An 18,829-nucleotide genomic window follows, 5' to 3' on the forward strand; every position below is an offset into this window, starting at 1 on the left:
TCTTTTGGAAAAATTACTTTTTGTGATTCCATTTTATTTTATTTTTGGGTTTATTCACTATAACTTTTTGTTGTGTTATTTTAAAAGTTACTTTAGGGCTTTTTAATATAGAACATTAACTTATCACAGTCTACCTTCAGGTGATATTTCACTCTTATACCTGAGATAAGATATAAGAGCCTTAACAGGCGTGGTGGCTCATGCCTGTAATCCCAGCACTTTGGGGGGCCAAGGTGGGTGGATCACGAGGTCAGGAGATTGAGACCATCCTGGCCAACATGGTGAAACCCCATCTCTACTAAAAATACCAAAATTAGCTGGGCATGGTGGCGTCCATAGTCCCAGCTACTTGGGAGTATGAGGGAAGAGAATCACTTGAACCCAGGAGGTGGAGATTGCAGTGACCCGAGATTGTGCCACTGTAATCCAGCCTGGCAACAGAGTGAGACTCTATCTCAAAACAAAACAAAAACCAAAAACAGTATACTTCCATTTCCCTCCTCACAATCCCTATGCTATTATTGGAATAGATTTACTTTACATAGATTATAAACCCCACAACACACTATAGTTTCTAGTATAGTATTCAAGAGGTTTGAAAACTTTTTTTTAGAATTTTTGTTTCCCCTTGTCCCCCTCCCCTCTACCTTTTGTTTTGTAGGGACTTCACTTAGAAGTATATTAGGTCTCTTGAAGATTTCCTGCAGCTGGTTGATGGTCTGCTCACTTGTTTTTCTACAATTTTTTGTTTCATTTTGATAGTTTCTAGTTTTGTATTCATGTTCATTAATCTTTCCTCTATAATATATAATCTCCGGTTCATCTCATCCAATTTATTTTTCATCAAATATTGTTGTTTTAATCTCCCAAAGTTGTGTTTCCTTTTTATGTTTTCCATGTCTCTACTCAACATGTTCAGTGTTTCTTCTAGCTTCTTGAACGTATAGAATACAGTTGTAATAATTTAGTGGCCTTGACTACTAATTTGATCATCCATGTCTTTTCTGGTTGGTTTAGATTGCTTTTTATCATTATTGGGTCATATTTTCCTGTTTCTTTCCATTCCTGGTAATTTTTTAAAAGAGATGTGGTCTTGCTATGTTGCCCAGGCTGGAGTGCAGTGCCTCCTCATAGTGTGATCATAGCACATTAGAGCTTTGAACTCCTGGGCTCAAGTGATCCTCCTGTTCAGCTTTCTGAATAGCTGGGACTACAGCTGCACCACCATTCCTGGCCCTGGTAACTTTTGATTAAACACATTCTGAATTTTACATTATTAAATAGTTTACTCCTATAAATATTCTTGAGCTTTTGTTCTTGGACATGATTATTTGAAAACAGTTTTATCCTTTCAGATTTTGCTTTAAATGACTCTTAACTAGTACCCAAGAGGCATTTAGACTAGGCTTTATTTCCCCATTATTGAGGCAACATTCTTGAGAATTCTACCTGATGCCCTGAAAATGATGAGATTTTTCTCACTCCTAGTCATGGAAACAAAAACTGTTGTCAGAGCTTTCTGAGCTCTGAGGATTGTTCCATTTATTCAAGTGGTTCTTTCCCTTGTCTTGTGTAGTTTCCTCACATATAGTCACTGATGATTTCTCATCTGAAAATTTTGAGGGAGATCCTTTCATTTCCAGAGTTCTCTGTATAGCTCTCTCCTCTCTAATACTGTGCCCTGTGAATTCTAGCCTTCTTAGCCTCCCCAGATTCCTATCTCTGCCTCTTCAACCCAAGGTCACAGCCTAGAAACTTACTCCAGGTAATAAGCTGGGAGAAATAAAGGGCTCACCCCTCTCTCAGAAACCACTGTCTTTTGTTGCTTCATGTCCAGTATTTTAAAACTGTTGATTTGTAGCTTTTGTCAGGCCTTTTAATTTAGGCAGTCTGTATGCACTGATGACCCTCATATTTAATAGCAATCTGCTTTTTGTTGTTGTTGTTGAGATGGGGTCTTGTTCTGTTGCCCAGCTTGAAGTGCAGTAGCGTGATCACGGTTCACTGCAGCCTTGAACTCTCAGGCTCAAGAGATTCTCCTACCTCAGCCTCCTGAGTAGCTTGGACCACAGGCACACATCACCATGTGCAGTTAATTTCTTAATTTTTTGTAGAGATGGGGTCTCGCTATGTTGTTCTTGCCTGTCTTGAACTGCTGGGCTCAAGCATTCCTCCTGCCTTAGCCTCCCAAAGTGTTGGGATTACAGGTGTGAGCCATCATTCCTGGCCTACAATATGTATTATATATATATGGTCTCGCTCTGTTGCCCAGGCTGGAGTGCAGTGGTGTGATCTCTGCTCACTGCAACCTCTGCCTCCTGGGCTCAAGCATCAAGCAATCCTCCCACCTCAGCCTCCTGAATAGCTAGGACTATAGGCACACACCACCATGCCTGGTTGATTTTTTTGTTTGTTTTGGTAGAGACAGGGTTTCACCATGTTGCCCAGGTTGGTCTCAAACTTCTGGGCTCAAGCAGTCCTCCCACCTTGGCTTCCCAAATTGCTGGAATTACAGGCATGAGCCACCATGCCTGGCTCTATAGTATTCTTTAAATGTCAGTTAAGTCAAATCAGTTTGATATTATTCATAACTTCTCTATCCCTGCTGATTTTTTTGGTCTCTTATTCTTTTAATTACTGAAAACTGGAGGTTAAACTATCCCACTATGTGGATCTATTTGTCCCTTTAGTTCGGTTAGATTTCACTTCATGTGTCTAAAGTCTGTTATTTGGTGTATACACATTTAGGAGTATGTCTTCCTATTAAATGGATCCTTTTACCATTACAAAACATCCTTTTTTAATCTCTGGCAAAACTCATTTTTTGACATCTACTTTGTCAGATATTAATATAGCCCTGAAGTGTTTTTTATGCTTGTTTCCCTGGTACCTTTGTCCATACTTTAAACTTTCATTCTATTGTTGATATGGTTTGCTTTGTGTCCCACCCAAATCTCATATTGAATTGTGATCCCAAGTGTTGGAGGTGGAGCCTGGTGGAAGGTGATTGGATCATGGGGCTTGTAGCCCCTTTGTTTTGGGCCAATTCTTCCCTTTTGGAATGGGAGCATTTACCCAATGTCTGTACCCCCATTGTATCTTTGAAGTAACTAACTTGTTTTTTATTTTATAGGATCATAGGTGGAAGGAACTTGCCTTGTCTCAGATGAGACTTTGGACTATGGATTTTTGAGTTAATGCTGAAATGAGTTAAGACTTAGGGGACTGTTGAGAATGGATGATTGAAATTTTGTGTGAGAAGGACATGAGATGTTGGAGGGGACATGGTTGGAATGATATGATTTGGCTTTGTGTCCCCACCCAAATCTCATGTTGAATTTTGAACCTGAGTATTGGAGGTGGGGCTTGGTGGGAGGTAATTGGATCATGGAAGTGGTTTTTAATGGTTTAGTACCATCCCCCTAGTGCTGCCTCATGATAGAGTTCTCACAAGATCTGTTTAAGAGTGTGTAGTGCTTCCCCCTTTGCTCTCTCTTCCTTCTGCTCCTGCCATGTAAGACATGCTGACTTCCCATTCACCTTCCACCACGATTTTAAGTTTCCCAAGGCTTCCTGAGCCATGCCTCCTGTCTAGCCCGTGGAACTGTGAGTCAATTAAACCTCTTTTCTTTATAAATTACCCAGTCTCACGTAGTTCTTTATAGAAGTGTGAGAACAGTCTAATACAGTTGTCCTTTTAAAAGTGTGTCTCAGCCTTTCTCATGGCAAATCTGCCTTCTTTTGGATCACTGTTCCCCTACATAAGGATTTTTTTCTCTATTTTTAAGATATTTCTGTGTTTGGTTTACAGAATTTTCACTATTATATGATTAAGCAGGATTTTTTTTTTTTTTTGAATCCTGCTTAGGGCTTGTTGAGCTTAGAAAATCTATAGGTTGGCCGGGCGAGGTGGCTCAAGCCTGTAATCCCAGCACTTTGGGAGGCCGAGACGGGCGGATCACGAGGTCAGGAGATCGAGACCATCCTGGCTAACACAGTGAAACCCCGTCTCTACTAAAAATACAAAAACTTAGCCGGGCGAGGTGGCAGGCGCCTGTAGTCCCAGCTACTCGGGAGGCTGAGGCAGGAGAATGGCGTGAACCCGGGAGGCGGAGCTTGCAGTGAGCTGAGATCCGGCCACTGCACTCCAGCCTGGGTGACAGAGCGAGACTCCATCTCAAAAAAAAAAAAAAAAAAAAAAAAAAAAAAAAAATCTACAGGTTGTCATCTTTTCACCACATTTGTGATATATTCAGCCATAACTATAAGAACCTTTTTTCCTGCCTCATTTTCCCTTTCTTTTCCTCTTAATATTGTCATACAGGTCTTAGATGCTCTTTTTATATTTATTCAATCATATTCTCTTTGTTCTTCAGAGTGGAAATTTACTGTTTATCTGCTTTCAAGTCAACTGACTTTTCTGTCATCACCAATCTGCTGTTAAGCCAATATTGGGAGTTTTAAATGTTCAGATAATATTATTTTTGGTTCTAGAGGTCCCATTTGGTTATTTTACCTCTAAACATCCATTCTCAGTTTTCTTTTCTGCCTGCCTCTAACATATTGGGACTCCCTGGTTTCTACCTTGTCCCATTCATTGATTTCTATTTGTCTAAGATTCCTCCCCATCTATTCACTCATTATGGCCATCTCTTCCTTTAAATCTTCAAAAATATGAATAATAAGGGTGGGTCTTTCCCATGCTGTTCTTGTGATCGTGAATAAGTCTCATGAGATCTGAGGTTTTATAAAGAGGCGTTCCCCCACATATGCTCTCTCTTACCTGCTGCCATGCAAAACTTGACTTTGCTCCTCCTTTGCCTTCTGCTATGATTGATTGTGAGGCCTCCCCAGCCATGTGGAACTGTGAGTCTATTAAACTTCTTTTCTGGCCAGGTGCAGTGGCTCAAGCCTATAATCCTGACACTTTTGGGAGGCCGAGGTGGGTGATCACCTGAGGTCTCAGGAGTTCAAGACCAGCCAGGCCAACATAGTGAAACTCTGTCCCTACTAAAAAATACAAACTACTAGCCAGGCATGGTGGTGGGCACTTGTAATCCCAGCTAGTCAGGAGGCTGAGGCAGGAGAATCGCTTGAACCCGGGAGGCGGAGGTTGCAGTGAGCCAAGATGACACCACTGTACTCCAGCCTAGGTGACAAAAGCAAAACTCCAACTCAAAACAAAAACAAAAGCAAAACCTCTTTTCCTTTATAAATTACCCACTTCTGGGGTAGGTTTTTTTTGTTTTTTTTGAGACGGATTCTCGCTCTGTCACCCAGGCTGGAGTGCAGTGGCATGATCTCGGCTCACTGCAAGCTCCGACTCCCAGGTTCATGCCATTCTCCTGCCTCAGCCTCCCAAGTAGCTGGGACTACAGGCGCCCGCCACCATGCCCAGCTAATTTTTTTTTTTTTTTGTATTTTTAGTAGAGAGGGGGTTTCACTGTGTTAGCCAGGATGTTCTGGATCTCCTGACCTTGTGATCTGCCCACCTCGGCCTCACAAAGTGCAGGGATTACAGGCGTGAGCCACTGCACTTGGCCAGTCTGGGGTATGTCTTTATTGGCAGCATGAGAACAGACTAATACAAGTGCCTAGAATAGTCACTGATAAACAGTAAACTGACTCAATGAAAATCAGCCATTATTAGTATAATTATAAACCTCTGGCAGAATGAGTTACAAATTTATGCTAATTTTAAAAATTAAGTATTACCAAAAAAATTAGCAAATAATAGTCTGATTAAGAACTGATATTCCTCGCCTCTCTTCCTTTCTCCGCCATCATGGTGTGTGCTTGACTCTGCTTCTCGCCATGTCTTCTCACAAGACTTTTGGGATTAAGCAATTGCTGGCCAAGAAACAAAAGCAAAATTGTGCCGTTCCCCAGTGGATTTGGATGAAAACTGGTAATAAAATCAGGATTTTATTAATAAAATAAAACCAAAAGGAGACAATGGAGAAGAACCAAGCTGGGTCTATAAGGAACTGCACATGAGATGGCAAACATATTTATGCTGTCTGAAAGTCACAATCATGTTACCATATCAAGGTGAAAATGTCACCACTATCTGGAGAGTTTGACATGTTTTGTTGGGAATATATTTTTTCTCTCTGCATCTGTTATGAATGCATTGGTTGGCTAGGTTCAGTAGTAAATATGTGAGGCCTTTCATTTCAAAAACAAAAAAAATTTACATTCCTCAATGTACTTATGCATTTTAACAATGATTTTTATATAAAAAGCAAAGGAAAGCAGCAAGTTTAAGCCAAAAAACAATAAATAAAATAATAAATTTTCTTTAAAAATATAATTAAGTTTTAGTGGGGCTTTCTTTTAAAATATTGAAATATAAAATTTATTCAAAAGCAAAATAACAGCTTCTATGAAGTATGAGCTACATATAATAAGTAAACACAGCACAGTACCAAAAATTCCATTTTTTTCAACATATCGGTATCTTCTTTTAATTACACATTTTCTCCCTGGAATAATGCAAAATAATAGATTAATATTTGAAGTATTCCTAAGCTGATTGAGCATTAAAAGTTTACTATAATAACAGGAGTATAATTTAAAGCAAGAGAAATATTTAGTCTACTGAAAAATATGAATCATAAAAAGTCAATAATGAACCACATGAATATAGAATGCAGGCCAGGCGTAGTGGCTCACGCCTGTAATCCCAGCACTTTGGAAGGCCGAGAGGCGAGTGGATCACCTGAGGTCAGGAGCGAGACCAGCCTGGCCAACATTGTGAAACCCTATCTCTACCAAAAAAATACAAAAATTAGCTGGGTGTGGTGGTGAGTGTCTCTAATCCCAGCTAGTCAGAAGGCTGAGGCAGGAGAATCACTTGAACCTTGAAGTGGGAGGTTGCAGTGAGCCGAGATGCACCACTGCACTCCAGCCTGGGAGACAAGAGTGTAACTCCATCTCAAAAAATAAATAAATAAATAAAATAAAAAATAAAAGCAAACAATTCTGGCTGAATGAGGTGGGTGTGAATATGAGGTTAAACTAATTTTAAAACTCAAAAAAAGGAATGTAAAAATAACATATTTAGGCATCACTGTCACATTATCGTTTGAGAGCACAATAAACAAGGATGAATAGCTACATGAAAAAAGTCAATTAAAAAGGAAGACTAAAAGAAGAAAAAAGAGCAGAAAAAGACAAAAGAGAATTGGTTGCATATAAAAGCAGTTGAACATAAAGTAGAAAAGGCCCAGGGGATTTTTAAAAATATGAGCCAAATTTTCTTGTCATACCTTCATCTTTACTGAGGGTGTGAATTTGAAAATATTATCATGTCTCTAGGTATTACCTGTACTCCTGGTTTAATATTTTTTATCTTTGTTTTCCCTATAGCTAATTTCCTAATTTCTTATTTTTCATCTTACTGCACGATATATGTACCATATCTTGAGAACTACAAATAAGCAAAATAGAAGTAATAACTTCTTATAAATTCCTAATAAATGGTGAATTAGCTAATTAATCAGTATTCACAACACTTCCACTGCTCTAATCCAAAACAGGATTAGAATAAGAGTTAATGTGAAGTCTCTGAACTTGCTGATATTGTGTTCTAAATTGTGTACAGGTATAATTTTTTGAGTTCTGAAGCTTTTGTTAGTCTGAAAGCAGAACACTGCTGTGTTAAGAGGCTTTACTCTCAATGGAAGTGCCAACGTACTTAACCATTAGGAAAATAGTATTTGGGCTGCAACACAAGAAAGGGAGCTAACACTTATTAAACACTTCTCATGTATCGATTTCCGCATTCTTTCCATTGTACCAGTGGACTTTAAGACTGCACTTTCTCAAGCATAGCTGGATTTAGGCCAGCTGATACCCTCTGCACAGCCCAACAATGGTGCCTCCTGGCCCTACCACTGCTTTAAAAAAATGCTTAAGAGTCCTTTAGACAAATCAGTTGATGAGTCAAATGCTATCCAGACCAAGCTAGCTGGTTTTGAAACTCACACCATGTGTAAAGAAACAAATGTAATACCTGATGACACTTTCAAATGAAACTTTTAAACTTTTGTCACTCACCATACCACAGAAAATGATTTTTCAACAGTGCAGATTAAATTTGAACATGGCAGATAAAGACCATTACTAAAAATTCTACTAAAGTCAAGTGTGGCAGTGAACGAATTAAGAAGATTATAGCTAGGACAAATAACTCTGTGGCATTTCCCTTAGTCCCTTATGCTCCTGCTTATTTTCCTTAATGATTAATCCAGGGCTGCTCTGGAGCTTTTGCATGAGCAGCCATGAGTAGATTTAAGTAACTGGGTAAAGGTCAGACATATCCTACCCCCAATCAGATAAACTACCTTTGTTATCTATTTGACATACTGGATTTCTTTATAACACTTTATTTAAATAATAATTTCTTTGGTTTAAGAGTTTTAAAATTCTGCTTTTAAATAGGAGACCAATGCAATGTCATACTTAAGTGGTGGGTGAAATAAGCTGAGGATCTGAACTAGGCTACAGATCATGGCTCTACATCCCAATTTAAAAGATCTCTTTCAGGCCAGGCACGGTGGCTCATGCTTGTCATCTCAGCACTTTGGGAGGCCAAGGTGGGTAGATCACTTGGGGCCAGGAGTTTGAGACCAGCCTGGCCAACATGGTGAAACCCCGTCTCTACTAAAAAATACAAAAATTATCTGGGCATGGTGACACAGGCCTGTAATCCCAGCTACTTAGGTGGCTGAGGTATGAGAATTGCTTGACCCCGGGAAGCGGAGGTTGCAGTGAGCTGAGATCGTGCCACTACACTCCAGCCTTGGTGACAGCGCAAGATTCTGTCTCAAAAAAATAAAAATGCATCTCTTTCATTAAATTTTACAGAGTAGTATATATTTATTAATGCAACATACATGTAAATGACTATGAGGTGGTCACTGAGGCTCATGCGCTGTAAGAGTTCCATGTGAGCTTAAACTTATGAGTATTGACTGTGGTTAATGCATTTAAAACTTTACGTAGAGTATCATTGACAATCAAGAAAACTATGTTTGTACAGAATATAACTTTGATAGGATTGTAAGAATCCAATCTTTTAAGTTTAACAATAGGCTACGTTTGTTTTGTTTAGAGATGGGTTCTTGCTCCATTGCCTAGGCTACAGTGCATGATAATAGCTCACTGCAGCCTTGAACCAGGCTCAAGTGATCCTCCCACCTCAGCTTCCAAGTAGCTAGGACTACAGATGTGCGCCACCATGCCCAGCTAATTGTTCATTTTATTTTTCTGTAGAGATAGGGTTTGCTATGCTGCCCAGGCTGGCCTTGAAATCCTAGTCTCAAGTAATCCCCGTTTGGCCTCCAAAAGTGTTGAGATTAAAGGTGTGAGGCACCTTACCCGGCTAGTATTTTGAAAATTTAATTTTAATTTGATCTTCAATGATAAATGACTAGGTGAAACGACTTGAAAAATTCAAATATATATTGCAAAAACCTACAGAGTAAGAAATCATTCTATCAGTTATGTAGTAACTTTTAACTCCTACTGTTTATTTTTTTATTTAGAGATAGAGTCTTGCTCTGGTGCCCAGGCTGGAGTGCAGTGGTGCAATCTCGGCTCACTGCAACCTCTGCCTCCTGGGTTTAAGCAATTATCTGCCTCAGCCTCCTGAGCAGCTGGGATTACAGGTGCGCACCACCACGCCCAGCCAATTTTTGTGTTTTCAGTAGAGATGGGGTTTCGCCCTCTTAGCCAGGCTGGTCTTGAACTCCTGACCTCATGATCTACCTGCCTCAGCCTCCCAAAGTGCTGGGATTACAGGTGTAAGCCACCATGCCCAGCTAACTCCTACTCTTAATCCTTAACTGGCTAAGCAACTGCAAGACCAAACTATGTAATTAGACAGTACTGAAGAAAATGCAAACACAATTATGTAAATATTATATATAGTGGTTAAGAGCAGGGACTCAAGTTTCCTCATATAATAAGGGTAATAACAGTACCTGCTACAGTAGAACTATTAGGTACTATCATTTGGTACTATTCAGATAATAGTACCTATCAGGGGGTTGTTACAAGGATTAAATGAGTTAACTTATGTAAAGGATTTGCTTGACATACAGTAAAGGCTATGTATTGTTATGATCACAATCTGTCACTGTACTTATCAAATTTATCCTGCATAAATTAGGTGCTATTTTTACCAAAAAGAGAGTCTTGCATATCTATGACTGCAAGGGTCACTGGAGTAGAGCAGAGGTTCTTAAAGGGTGCAGTACCATCCTCTACAGAACATTCTAGAAATCTGTGATGGTAGTTTTTGGTTGTCACTATGATAGGGGAGAAAGGAACATGCTGCTGCAGATATACAATGGGCAGGGACAAATGATGCCAGATGTCCTGTATCTTGCACGGTTGTTCCACATGACAGAACTATCTGGCTAGCAATTCTACTAGACTTTGCTAGTCTGTTTATGCTTTCCTACTCTCCAAAGTAAGTAATCATTTCATATACCTTCCCTGTTCTTAAATTTCCAATATCTTACTATGCCTTAGCTAAAAACACTGCTTCTTATTTCACTAAGAAAATAAAAGCAATCAATAAAGAAATTTCTCTCCGACTACCAAACCTTCCATTCCATGTGTTTCTGTGCTCCCATATTCTGCCTTCCTTCCCACTACAGTGGATGAACTGCCCCTTCGTTTATCTAAGACCAACTCCTCTACTGCTCTCCTGTATCCCATTTCTTAAGCCTACCTTAAGGATTTTACTCCTTCTACTCTCTGTCTTGAATTGCTGTTTCCCTGTCTACTGGATCATTCCTATCACTATCCAACAGCTGTTTTCTCTCTTATGTTGAAAAGCAAAACAAAAACTCTCCCTTGACATCACATCTCCCTCATTTCTCTGCTTTACTCTTTATCCAAAGAGTTGTCTATTCTTGGTGTTTCTATTTCCTCTTTCCATTCTATGCTAAACCCACTCTACATCAGGCTTTCATTCCCATTGTTACTCTAAAGCCAGTCTTATGAAGGTCATAGAAGCCTCAACATTACCAAATATGATAGTCAATTATCAATCTTCACTTTACTTAGCAACACTGGACACAATTGATCTCACCCTCCTTGAAATACATTGTGAAACATTATACTCTCCTAATTTCTCTTCTATTTCACTGATTATTTCTCAGTTACTTTTCTGAATCTTTAACTTCTTGCATGCTAAAAGTAATATGCTAAAAGTGAAATTTTGGCCAGCACAACCTGATGAAATCTAGCATTTAAAACTACAGTTATGTTTACTGTATATAATTTATTTAGCCATTTGATTCATTCATAAATATTTATTCAGCATCTACTATATACCAGGCACTGGAAATATAGAAATAAGCGAAATGACCATACCCTGTCCACACAGCTTACATTTTCAGTGGGGGAGACAATCAATAAACAAGTAGATAGACATATACTTAAATGCCAGGCAAAAATAAGTATTATGAAGAAAACCTCATTCAACAATTTTTCTTTGTCTTGGATCTATTACAAAAAAATTTTTTTTTAACTGTTCAGGCCACCAAAGCTATCTTGATGTGTTTGAAAATGATGTTAGGCATTTTTAAAAAAGCTAACATTATCTAAAGGAGATTCTTTATTTCCATATGCAAACTACAGATTAAATCCTATATTGTGGAACATAAGGAATACGAGGAGCAGAAAAGTGAGAAAGTAGTTAGTTCAGAATAAGAAGAGGACCAGAAAAATATTAAATCATAAAAGTCAAGAGAAGAGAAAATATCAAAACGGGGAATGGACAGTTAAATCTACAAAAGCTGAAAAGAGGATACTAAATTTGTGTATTATACAATGAGGTTTTTTTGTGACTTTCAAGAAAACAGTAAATTTAATATTCAAGAGACAAATACAGTAAGTTACACAGTGGGAAGGGTAGTAAGGAGGTAACAACAATGGAGAAATAGAATGAATAAAAATTTTTTTTTTTTTGAGATGGGGTCTCGCCATGTTGCCCATACTGGTCTCAAACTCCTGCCCTCACATAATCCTCCTCCCTCAGCCTCCGAGGTAGCTGGGATTGCAGGCATGTGCCACTGCACCCAGCTTAGAGTGGGTATGACTTTAAGATGTCTGGAAATGAAAGGAAGAGGTAAATAAAGAAGCTTGAAGATACATATTAAATCAGGAAGCAGAGAAGCAAAACAGGCAAGCATATTAAAGGCTTGAAAGTACATGTTCAAGAGGTTCTCTCTAAAAAAGAAGAGGGATGTATCTTTCTTTTAAAGAGAAAAGGGATAAAAGAAGGAAAGATGAACATAAATACTTTAGGGTGAAAAATTATAAGGAACACTGGACTTATTCATACTTTTAAATAATGGCTAATCAGTAAATCAACTTTCCAAAGACAGTGATAGCCAGCAATAACTTATTCTGACATACTGAGCCCAAGTGAACAGTAAATTATGACGAAGTTATGAGAACATTCACCTCAGAACCTACTTTCTCTGGATTCCTCTCACTGCATGTTTCTTCTTCCCATTTTTCTTTCAGTTTTTTTTTTTTTAATTTTTAAGCACTTCCATGTCTATCTACCTATTTTTCATTCTACTTCCTGTTCTGTCTCCCTTTGCCTCTCTCTTTCCCCCTATTATCTCCCCCTATTATCTCACACCATGACCTAGAGAAAATGTCTTTTGGTATTAATTTTACTTAATGTTTAAAATGTAAAATCTTCCTTTTTCAAATATTAGTAGTTTTTCATTTAAATACATGAATTTTCTTCCAAGTAACAAAATGATATGTTTTGGAAACAAATATTACAACTTACAGTATATAAAATACATACCTGAGTTAAACCAGCACCTGTCTGCATAGAAGACTTTTTTAATAGTCTTACTTCTTTGTTTATGTACCTTAGCATCCCACTAAGCGTGCTAAAGTCATTACTCTCAGAACTATCATCTTCTAGGTTATACGTGAGAGGTTTAAATGAGTCTGGCTGGGTGTAAGTCAGATTCTTACGGCTTTCTTCTGATGTTGAAGGCTGTTCTAATTGCATTTTCTTCAAGTCCTGTAGTAATTCTTCAGAAAGATCTTCATCACCATGAGTTTTGAAAGTAAGATCACTGGCACTAATAGAGCGACGTAATTTTGTACACTTGGAAAAAGATGTGTGAAAATGTTTAGCAAATTTTGGATCTTGAACATCAGGCATAATTTCTGTTGGAGATGTAAATGGGCCTGGTAGAAACTTGGTGTCCTCTGCCTTTTCATGTCCAGAAATTTTGGCTTGTAATCTGGTTAATTCTGATTCCTGCAGAAAAATTGGTACATAGTAGGTGTTCAAAACATTTTTGTTAAATGAATGAACTCCTTAGAAAATCATAGACTTTTAGAAAGTCAACCTTTGTCCCAGTATAGGAATTCTGTTGATAATTCTCGAGAATTTTCCAAGCTCTGTTTAAAACCTTGACTTATTTAAGATAGGTTCACTTTGGGAAAATTACACGTGTTCATTTGAAATATGCTTATTCTAAGAAATTCCATTAAAACTAATTTTCCTTATATATATATATTTTTTGGTGTTAATGACAATATCAATTTCTATTCAAGATTGAAATCTTACACCTAAAAATTTCTCTGCAAAAGTGTAGAGGTATGCTAGCTTTTGTTAATCTAACACATGTAGACACAAAAAGACCCCTTTCAGAATTTCCAACAGGGAATAAACAGATATAAGCTATTCTGCTTTTTGTGTTCTCATTACAAGAAAGCTTTATTATATTAGACATTTTTCAAAAACTTAAAAAAGTGATTAATTTTTAATAAATCAATCCTTGTTAAATAAACTTTGCATTTCTATTTTTTTCATGTCTTTTATTTGGGTCCTCTAACTGAACTTTGGGATCCTAGGAGACTACATAAAGTAAAAAACCAAAAAGCCTAAAAAAAGAGATGATATATTAATTTCAAAAGCTTAATAATGTAAGTATAATAGTTTTCTTTTCAAATACATTTGCCTTTTCTTAAAGGTATCCATAAGATACATATTTCTAAATCCTATCCATTTTAATCTGATAGTTTCTGTTCTTAAAGTAGCTTTCAAAAATACTGTGTTCATAACTAAAACTGTCATAACCACAGAATGCATTACAAAATAAAAGTTTAACATGCATATTTCAGTTCTTTCCTGTTTTTATACTACTTCATCTAAAATTGATTTATATGATTTTTAAAAATACTTTAAGTTCTAGGGTACACATGCACGACGTGCAGGTTTCTTACATATGTATACATGTGCCATGCTGGTGTGCTGCACCCATTAACTTGTCATTTACATTAGGGATTTCTCTTAATGCTATCCCTCTCCCCTCCCCCATCCCATGACAGGCCCTGGTGTGTGATGTTCCCCACCCTGTGTCCAAGTGTTCTTATTGTTCAATCCCCACCTATGAGTGAGAATATCTGGTGTTTGGTTTTCTGTCCTTGCAATAGTTTGCTCAGAATGATGGTTTCCAGCTACATCCATGTCCCTACAAAGGACATGAACTCATCCTTTTTTATGGCTGCATAGTATTCCATGGTGTATATGTGCCACATTTTCTTTATCCAATCTATCATTGATGGACATTTGGGTTGGTTCCAAGTGTTTGTTATTGTGAATAGTGCCACAATAAACATACGTGTGCATGTCTTTATAGCAGCGTGATTTATAATCCTTTGGGTATATACCCAGTAATGGGATTGCTGGGTCAAATGGTATTTCTAGTTCTAGATCTTTGAGGAATTGCCACACTGTCTTCCACAATGGTCAAACTAGTTTACACTCCCACCAACAGTGTAAAAGTGTTCCTATTTCTCCACATCCTCTCCAGCACCTGTTGTTTCCTGACTTTTTAATGATCACCATTCTAACTGGTGTGAGATGGCATTTCATTGTGGTTTTGATTTGCATTTCTCTGATGGCCAGTGATGATGAACATTTTTTCAGGTGTCTGTTGGCTGCATAATGTTTTCTTTTAAGAAGTGTCTGTTCATACCCTTCACCCACTTTTTGATGGGGTTGATTTTTTCTTGTAAATTTAAGTTCTTTGTAGATTCTGGATATTAGCCCTTTGTCAGATGGGTAGATGGCAAACATTTTCTCCCATTCCGTAGGTTGCCTGTTCACTCTGATGGTAGTTTCTTTTGCTGTGCAGAAGCTCTTCAGTTTAATTAGATCCGAGTTGTCTATTTTGGCTTTTGTTGCCATTGCTTTTGGTGTTTCAGTCATGAAGTCCTTGCCTGTGCCTATGTCCTGAATGGTATTGCCTAGGTTTTCTTCTAGGGATTTTATGGTTTTGGGTCTAACATTTAAGTCTTTAATCCATGTTGAATTAATTTTTGTATAAGGTGTAAGGAAGGGATGCAGTTTCAGCTTTCTACATATAGCTAGCCAGTTTTCCCAGCACCATTTATTAAATAGGAAATCCTTTTCCCATTTCTTGTTTTTGTCAGGTTTGTCAAAGATCAGATGGTTGTAGATGTGTGGTGTTATTTCTGAGGCCTCTGTTCTGTTCCATTGGTCTGTATCTCTGTTTTGGTACCAGTATCATACTGTTTTGGTTACTGTAGTCTTGTAGCATAGTTTTAAGTCAGGTAGCATGATGCCTCCAGCTTTGTTCTTTTGGCTTAGGATTGTCTTGGCTATGTGGGCTCTTTTTTGGTTCTATATGAACTTTAAAGTAGTGTTTTCCAATTCTGTGAAGAATGCCATTGGTAGCTTGATGGGGATGGCATTGAATCGTTAAATTACCTTGGGCAGTATGGCCATTTTCATGATATTGATTCTTCCTATCCATGAGCATGGAATGTCCTTACGTTTGTTTGTGTCCTCTTCTATTTCATTGAGCAGTGGTTTGTAGTTCTCCTTGGAGATCCTTCACATCCCTTGTAAGTTGGATTCCTAGGTATTTCATTCTCTTTGAAGCAATTGTGAATGGGAGTTCACTCATGATTTGGCTCTCTGTTGGTCTGTTACTGGTGTATAAGAATGCTTGTGATTTTTGTACATTGGTTTTGTATCCTGAGCCTTTGCTGAAGTTATCAGTTTAAGGAGATTTGGGACTGAGATGATGGGGTTTTCTAAATATACAATCATGTCATCTGCAAACAGGGACAATTTGACTTCCTCTTTTCCTAATGGAATACTCTTTCTTTCTCCTGCCTGATTCCCCTGGCCAGAACTTCCAACACTATGTTGAATAGGAGTGGTGAGAGAGGACTTCCCTGTCTTGTGCCAGTTTTCAAAAGGAATGCTTCCAGTTTTTGCCCATTTAGTATGATATTGGCTGTAGGCTTGTCATAAATAGCTTTTATTATTTTGAGATACATTTCATCGGTACCTAGTTTGACAGTTTTTAGCATGAAGGGCTGTTGAATTTTGTTGAAGGCCTTTTCTGCATCTATTGAGATAATCATGTGGTTTTTGTCTTTGGTTCCGTTTGTGTGATGGATTACGTTTATCGATTTGTGTATGTTGAACCAGCCATGCATCCCAGGGATAAAGCCATCTTGATTGTGGTGGATAAGCTTTTTGATGTGCTGCTGGACTCAGTTTGCCAGTATTTTATTGAGGATTTTTGCATCGATGTTCATCAGGGATATTGGTCTAAAATTCTCTTTTTTTGTTGTGTCTCTGCCAGGCTTTGGTATCAGGATGATGCTGGCCTCATAAAATGAGTTAGAGAGGATTCCCTCTTTTTCTATTGATTGGAATAGTTTCAGAAGGAATGGTACCAACTCTTCTTTGTACCTCTGGTAGAATTCAACTGTGAATCCGTCTGGTCCTGGACTTTTTTTGGTTGGTAGGCTAATAATTATTTCCTCAATTTCAGAGCCTGTTGTTGGTCTATTCAGGGATTCAACTTCTTCCTGGTTTAGTCTTGGGAGGGTGTATGTGTCCAGGAATTTATCCATTTCTTCTAGGTTTTCTAGTTTATTTGTGCAGAGGTGTTTATAGTATTCTCTGATGGTGGTTTGTATTTCTGTGGGGTCAGTGGTGATATCCCCTTTATCATTTTTTATTGTATCTATTTGATTCTTCTCTCTTTTCTTCTTTATTAGTCTTGCTAGCAGTCTATCAATTTTGTTGATCTTTTCAAAAAGCAGCTCCTGGATTCATTGAATTTTTTTTGAAGGTTTTTTTGTGTCTCTTTCTCCTTTAGTTCTGCTCTGATCTTACTTATTTCTTACCTCCTGCTAGCTTTTGAATTTGTTTGCTCTTTCTTCTCTATTTCTTTTAATTGTGATGTTATTGTGTCGATTTTAGATCTTTCCTGTTTTCTCTTGTGGGCATTTAGTGCTATAAATTTCCCTCTACACACTGCTTTAAATGTGTCCCAGAGATTCTCATATGTTGTGTCTTTGTTCTGACTGGTTTCAAAGAACATCTTTATTTCTGCCTTCATTTCATTATGTACCCAGTAGTCATTCAGGAGCAGGTCGTGCAGTTGCCATGTAGTTGTGTGGTTTTGAGTGAGTTTCTTAATCCTGAGTTCTAATTTGATTGCACTGTGGTCTGAGGGACAGTTTGTTGTGATTTCTGTTCTTTTACATTTGCTGAGGAGTGCTTTATTTCCAACTATGTGGTCAATTTTGGAATAAGTGCAATGTGGTGCTGAGAAGAATGTATATTCTGTTGACTTGGGGTAGAGAGTTCTGTAGATGTCTATTAGGTCCACTTGGTGCAGAGCTGAGTTCAAGTCTTGGATATCCTTTTTAACCTTCTGTCTCATTGATCTCATATTGACAGTGGGGTGTTAAAGTCTCCCGTTATTATTGTGTGGGAGTCTAAGTCTCTCTGTAAGTCTCTAAGGACTTGCCTTATGAATCTGGGTGGTCCTGTATTGGATGCATATATATTTAGGATAGTTAGCTCTTCTTGTTGAATTGATCCCGTCACCATTATGTAATGGCCTTGTCTCTTTTGATGTTTGTTGGTTTAAAGTCTGTTTTATGAGACTAGGATTGCAACCCCTGCTTTTTCTGTTTGTTTGTTTTGTTTTCCATTTGCTTGGTAGATCTTCCTCCATCCCTTTATTTTGAGCCTGTGTGGGTCTCTGCACATGAGACAGGTCTCCTGAATACAGCACAATGATGGGTCTGGTCTTGATCTAATTTGCCACTCTGTGTCTTTTAATTGGGGCATTTAGCCCATTTCCATTTAAGGTTAATATTGTTATGTGTGAATTTGATCCTGTCTTTATGATGTTAGCTGGTTATTCTGCCCATTAGTTGATGCAGTTTCTTCCTAGCATCGACGTTCTTTACAATTTGGCATGTGTTTGCAGTAGCTGGTACCAGTTGTTCCTTTCCATGTTTAGTGCTTCCTTCAGGAGCTCTTGTAAGGCAGGCCTGGTGGTGACAAAATCTCTCAGCAGTTGCTTGTCTGTAAAGGATTTTATTTCTCCTTCACTTATGAAGCTTAGTTTGGCTGGATATGAAATTCTGGGTTGAAAATTCTTTTATTTAAGAATGTTGAATATTGGCCCCCACTCTCTTCTGGCTTGTAGAGTTTCTGCTGAGAGATCCACTGTTAGTCTGATGGGTTTCCCTTTATGGGCAACCGGACCTTTGTCTCTGGCGGCCCTTAACATTTTTTTCTTCATTTCAACTTTGGTGACTCTGACAATTATGTGTCTTGGGGTTGCTCTTTTCGAGGAGTATCTTTGTGGTGGTCTCTGTATTTCCTGAATTTGAATGTTGGCCTGCCTTGCTACCTTGGGGAAGTTCTCCTGGATAATATCCTGAAGAGTGTTTTCCAACTTGGTTCCATTCTCTCCGTCACTTT

The 18,829-nt window shown here is 38.2% G+C and overlaps 1 protein-coding gene across 11 annotated transcripts in view; it reads right to left on the reverse strand.

Annotated features, from left to right (window-relative positions):
* Positions 1 to 18,829, reverse strand: part of LOC105485398 (coiled-coil domain containing 18) — a 130,369-nt gene that overhangs the window by 10,217 nt on the left and 101,323 nt on the right. For 8 of the 11 annotated variants that reach the window (XM_011747729.3, XM_071077975.1, XM_011747732.3 and 5 more), the window contains 2 exons: positions 12,845 to 13,312; positions 6,332 to 6,485 (listed from right to left, as the gene is read on the reverse strand). In XM_011747729.3, the coding sequence (XP_011746031.2) occupies positions 6,471 to 6,485; positions 12,845 to 13,312 (483 nt within the window). In that variant the 3' untranslated portion in view covers positions 6,332 to 6,470. Of the gene's footprint in view, positions 1 to 6,214; positions 6,486 to 12,844; positions 13,313 to 18,829 lie in introns of those variants that run through there. The other 3 variants (XM_011747731.3, XM_011747727.3, XR_011612573.1) reach the window with 2 other exon arrangements.

This window comes from Macaca nemestrina, chromosome 1, assembly GCF_043159975.1.
Source record: "Macaca nemestrina isolate mMacNem1 chromosome 1, mMacNem.hap1, whole genome shotgun sequence".
Taxonomy (NCBI): Eukaryota; Metazoa; Chordata; class Mammalia; order Primates; family Cercopithecidae; genus Macaca; species Macaca nemestrina.